A 6183-nucleotide genomic window follows, 5' to 3' on the forward strand; every position below is an offset into this window, starting at 1 on the left:
GATCACTTCTAGGAGTCTTGTGGTGGAGTCTCTGGGATTCTCTAAGTAGAAGATGAAATCATCAGCAAAAAGTGAGAGTTTGATCTCCTTTGTGCCCATTTGGATGCCCTTTATGTCCTTCTCTTGCCTGATTGCACTGGCTAGAACCTCCAGCACTATATTGAATAGTAGTGCAGGTAGAGGACATCCTTGTCTGCTTGAGCAAAACCAACCTGAGAAAGAGTGGGACCCCATCTCGACTAAAAATAGAAAACTAGCCGGGTGTTGTAGCCAACACCTACAGTCCCAATGTCTCGAAAGGCTGAGGCAAAAGAATTGCTGGAACCTAAGAGTTTGAGTTTGCTATGAGCTCTGACACCACAGCACTCCACCCAGGGTGACAAGAGACTGTCTCAAAAAAAAAAAAAGAAAAAAGTTCTAAGCAAAGTATATTTTTTAATTCATTTTTTTGATCAACATAAGTGTGTCATAGAAGTTTAACTATAGGTTCAAGTGTGTCTTGAAATAAAAAGGTTAAAAAACACTAAAGTAATGTAAATTCTGATGCAGCAGGTCTGTAGTGGGGCCTGAGAATCTGCATTTCCAACACACTTGGCCAGCATACTCCCAAGTGATACCAGTGCTGCTGGTACAGAGATCACTCTTTAGAGCAAGGGGCTAGAGAAGACACTTTGAGAAAGGCTACTAGAGAGACCCATGTATAGCTATTCAGTTCTATTATATGGGTTCGATGCTTACAAATTCTACTGTATGTAAAACAAAGGAATATTAAAAGACTAGAAGGGACACTCAGTTAAAAACAGAGAGAGGGGACTCTAAAGGAATAAAAGCAGGTCAGAGTAAGCAGAAAACATAAAGGGACTCCTCCTTAAGGAAGGCAAAAGATATGAGAAGAAGAGATGGAGCCTAGGGCTGAAATATAGGCAGGACTCAAATTTTCTAATTTTTCATTACTACAATAGGGTAAGCAGACAGAAGCCATTTACTGGATTTCTACTTGGGTTACTATAAGACTCTCATCACATCTTCAGATAAATACTCCGTGAGACAGAGGTTTAGCAAAGTTCCAAAAGCCTACCTGGAATGAAAAATAAATTATACCGAGATGACATTACTTGTTAAACCACTGACACTGTAACAGAAAACAACAATTTTTAAAGTAGAGTAACAGGTGCAATAAGACAAACCTTTTCTTGTATTAGTCTTTGAAGATGAATCCCACAGGACAACATGGCAGTAAATAAGGTCAACATGTACTGTTGAACTTTGCAGATGGCAGAGGCCAGGGAGTTTATCACTGAGTTTAGTCCCACCTTCTCAATGACATTCTGGAAGGCAGTCGGAGAATGGCGAGTGAGTCTACACAAGGCCTACGGAGAAAGGAGAGATCTGTCAGGCAACTCCAAGTGCATCAGTCATTCCTCCGAAGGGTAACAAGCTTCTGTGCAGCAGAATAGAAGGTGCTTACCTTGCTCCTTTATTACTTACTTTGGCACAATCAAGTTGGAAATTTTCAACAAACTTAAGAACAATATATCCAACTGCCAATAAAAACTGAAGTGGTTTTAAAACTTGGAGACTATTATAATAACAATTAAATTGATAAATTAACTCATTAGTCTATAAAGAAAACACCCCTTAAGTAATAAAATACATTACTAAAGACCCTGTTTGTGTAGATAATGGAACTAAGTGCCCAAAAACTAGTAATAAAAGTTAACATCAAACATTTAGAGTTTACAACGTGAAGAACACTGAGAGGATCTTAGGATTATCTCCTCTAATTCTCCTTAACAACATACAAAAGAGGAGGCATTATTATCCTCCTTTTATAGATAATAATACTAAGGCACACAGTGCCTGAGTAACTTACCCAAAGGCATGTAGGATAACACTTAGTAGCACCCAAAGTTGTCAGTGGCCGAGCAGACATTTAAACCAATGTAGTCAGACCCTGTAACTGTTCCCAATGGCTTGTAGACTATTACAGTATTACACGTGAACCTTATCATTAACAGAATGTAGTAAGTGGCATAACAGAAGTAGACGCAATTAATTATGCATAAAAGGAAAAGCAAGAAAACAAAAGCTACACAAGAAAGATAATGTTGAGCTAGTTTTTGAAGGGTAGGTGGGAAACAGGTAGCAAAGTGAGCAATGAAAATTCTAACCTGAGAGAACAGAACAAGCGCTCCGTGGAGACCGGAAAGCTGCAAAGTACCTCCGGGAAGGACAATTTACCTGAGCAGTTAAAACGAAGGTTGGTAGGAAAGGAGATCCGCGGTAGGAAAGAAGAAAACTGGATGATCCATCTAGAAAAGCAGGCTGGAGCCAGAGGTAGTCGACAAAATTGGAAACTTTTAATTTTATGGCTTAAGTAAACCAAAGCCTTCAAAAGTTGATAACAAAGGGATGGCTGATACTCCGCATGTATGTAAGAAACTCCAAAGAGAGAAATAAGCTAAGAATAATTTTTTAAAACACATTATAATTAATGTAATTTAAGCTTCTTCTCCCTAATTTATATTTTAAACAGATTTACAACCTTGATTAATAATGAAAAGATGAAATATAAGAATTGTTATAAATAGGATGTCAAGTGGAGAAGAGAGAAGGAGATATAAAAAAGATAAAAGACTTTGAAAAATATTTTCATTTTCATGAAAGTCAAAAGATTAAACAACTTCCTTTAAAAGATATTCCTATTGAGAGCATAAGGAAAAAATACCTGGTGATTGGCATAGAGCTCAATCTTGTCCCAAAATGAAATTTTTAAAGTAAATGTTTCAACTTAATGTTAGACCTTATTTGCACTCTTTATGAAAATGCTAATCCTAATGTCACTTTGTTATAGCCAGAAAGGAAATGGTAAATATAACTAGTATCAATGAAAATCTAGAAGGACTTTTTTCATATGCTTTTCTCTTGACAGTGAGACTGAGAGGTGGAGGTAGAGAAGGTCCATGAAGAGTTTTCAGATTTTAATGTCTGTGCTGTTGAAATCTTTCAAATGTGTACAGTATAAAATTTTTACAGTAATTTTTAAAAGTTACATTCTAATGTCAATGATTATAATAGGCATTTATAAGATTATACTGAAATATATAGGAAATTTTTATTGATAATATGTGTATATGTATGTATTTAATGCCATTCTGAAGTGAATAAGTAAAGAAAATGTATCCAAGAAATGCAAATTTGCAAAGCACTAACTATACACTTTTCCCTAAAAACAAAGTATCCCTTGCCTTGTGGAACTATCATATGAGACACTTAAAAATTTATGGCTTAATGGGGCAGTGCCTGTGGCTCAGCAGGTAGGGCACCGGCCCCACATACTGAGGGTGGCGCATTCAAACCTGGCCCTGGCCAAACTCCAACAAAAAAATAGCTGCGCGTTGTAGCGGGCACCTGTAGTCCCAGCGACTCGGGAGGCTGAGACAAGAGAATCGCCTAAACCCAGGAGTTGGAAGTTGCTGTGAGCTGTGATGCCACTGCACTCTACCGAGGGCGATAAAGTGAGACTCTGTCTCTAAAAAAAAAAAATTTTTTTTTAAATTATGGCTTAATAATCACTGATTACATTTCAAACATATGGCTGGGATTTATATTCATTTCGAGACAGCTGTATCAGAATGAAATTCCACCAAATAATTAAACTCTATTTTGGGCGCCTTTGAAATAACATTTCAGTCTCTCCCCTTTCCTCCAAGAGAGTTACAGATGGGTAAAGTAGACATCAGGTTTAGGAAATAAGAAGGTAGGGCTCTTAGGGCTCTTTGAATCTAAAATCCAAATTGTTTAAGTTTCGATGGAAAAGTAGCAATAATGTCTGAAAATAGGAATATGAAAAATATATTCACTTTTTAAAAAGCTGGTTCTGATTACAGAATTATGAAAGTTTTTAAAACTCATCTGTAATCAATCTAAGAAAATTGTTATTTAAGATATCAAAACAGAACTGTTTCATTATTTTCCTAATCCAAGTTTTTTTTCTTTAGAACATGTTAAATGATGTGCCTAAAGGTCATAATACGTGAGAATTTTTCAAGCAAATTAGGACTCCCCCAATAGTGACTTCAACACAGCAAAATAATGTCTCATTAGCACTATAACAATTTTTAGAGGACCTGGCACGACAAAACTGACTTTCTATTGATATAAAATCCCTGCCTAATTATCATGGAGAAATTTTTTGATAAAAGATTTGCCCAGTTTACTTCTCCGTGAAATTCAAAGTAACATGAGGGCAACTAAAATGCCTCCTCCCTCAGAATGCCACTCAAAAGTCTAACAGACTTTCATTTCTAAAAGTTCATGGAGAACATAATCTTTAATTTGCTTCTGAATTTCAAACTCAGTTGAGAGCTTCAGAGCAACGGAGAAGATGCATAGAGCTTTACGAATACATTAGTACTTATATATTCTGATTAAAAAAAAAATCAAATATCAAGTCTCAGCTTCAGTGATTTGGTTTTGAAAACCAAACTTATTAAAATGGAGTTTGAGACTACATATTAAAACTGGAAAGAACAGTTCCAGCTCAAAATTCACATCGAAAAGAATATTTAGTGCTACCTCTCGAATTCAGGTTTTCTAGCCGTTTCCAAGAAATAGACTCATTCAAAATTGAAGATTGCATATCTAGAATCACCAAGGAAGAAAAGTTTTAAGAACCATTTTCATTTTGGTTTTCCAAATGATTTTTTGATGTCGTGTAAAATTACCCTGGGAGTAATTTTTAAACTACACACACTCTCATTTGACCCCTGAGAGATCTTCAGACACATCAGAGTAGGGGGAGGAATGAGAAGAGGAAGCAGTCAGTGCTGCTTGGAAAGCTTCCCTCCAACCCCAGCAAGAGCCACTATCCTGCACACTTCAAGTCTGACATCTTTTCATTGTGGCACATCAGTAATTATGACAACTCCAATTATCTCCCTCATAGGAGCCATTTTACACACTCTAACTCTAAGGGTGTCTCTGCTTCCACTATGGCTCCTATAGAGATTTTCTATAATCTCAGTAATTCTAAGAATCAGTTTTAACTATTTTATTGCATTCCCCAAGACAGGTCCTCTCCTGGCAACTACCAGTACCTACCAATGTGGCCCCTCCTGAGTGGCAATGGGAAATTAGTTCTCTTTCACTCCAAGTCAATGCCAGTGTTTTCTAAGAGCTCCAAAGTCTAGGGCACTGGTTCTCAAATTTCAGAAAGGAAAAACCACCTAGAAGCTTGTTGAAATGAGATTGCTGGGCCTCCCTCCCCCATCCCCACAGATTCTGACTCAGTAGGTCTGGCTTAGGGCCCAATAAACTGTTTCTAACAAGTTTCCATGTAAAGTTGATCCTGCTGGTCTGGGGACCACACCTACATAGAGGAATCTATGGGTCTAAGAGATCAGGAGAAATGGGTCTGAAAAATCAATGACAGAAGCAGTAAAGGCAGATAGTTAGAACTGGAACAAGGAATGGGTTGCTGAGTACTGAGCAGAGCTATCCTCCACCCACTCATTCATTCATTTGGTCAGCAGACATCTTCTGAGCACCCTCTATGTGCTCAGAAAAGTAACAAGCAGGGCTCTTGTCTTCCTGGACCTGAACATCCAATGGGAAAAACTGTGTGTAAATAAGACAAAGACAGTTGTGTTCTCTAGAGGGGCGAGACAGAGCCAGGGAGATCCTAACGGAGGAAGCAACAGTTAGCTGAGACATGAAAGATGAGGAGACGGCCAAGGGAACAGCCAGCAGAGAGCATCCAAGCATGGGGAAATAGCAAGGGGGAATGCCCTGAGGCCAAAAAATTCCAGAAAATGTCTGAACATAAACTGATTGAGACACAGTGCAAGAGGGAATGAGTGTTATGAGATGAACCAAAGAGGAAGGCAGGGGCCAAATCATGCACAATCCTGAAGGTCATGTTAAGAATGACCTTTAACACCAAATGGGTCCATTGATTCTCAGGACATATGTATTCCTGGCAGGTGAGTAAGGGAAAAGTCACTGAGAAGGAAGTACAGTCCCATAAGCCATCCCAGTTAGGGAGCAACCATCATTCCTTGCCAGGAATGCCCGTGAAGTAATGTCCAGATGCATATTCTGTTTCTATAACCTTATTCTCAAATTAATCCTCATGTAGCCAGGTGTGGTGGCTCATGCCTGTAATCCTAGCACTTGGGAGGC

General features: G+C 38.3%; 1 protein-coding gene across 1 annotated transcript in view; it reads right to left on the reverse strand.

Moving 5' to 3' along the window:
- Positions 1 to 6183, reverse strand: part of ULK4 (unc-51 like kinase 4) — a 619976-nt gene that overhangs the window by 493993 nt on the left and 119800 nt on the right. The window contains exon 22 of the mRNA XM_023515932.1: positions 1188 to 1370. Within this exon, the coding sequence (XP_023371700.1) occupies positions 1188 to 1370 (183 nt within the window). The remainder of the gene's footprint in view (positions 1 to 1187; positions 1371 to 6183) is intronic.

This window comes from Otolemur garnettii, unplaced genomic scaffold (genome assembly GCF_000181295.1).
Source record: "Otolemur garnettii isolate 467f Iridium unplaced genomic scaffold, OtoGar3 scaffold00082, whole genome shotgun sequence".
Classification (NCBI taxonomy): Eukaryota; Metazoa; Chordata; class Mammalia; order Primates; family Galagidae; genus Otolemur; species Otolemur garnettii.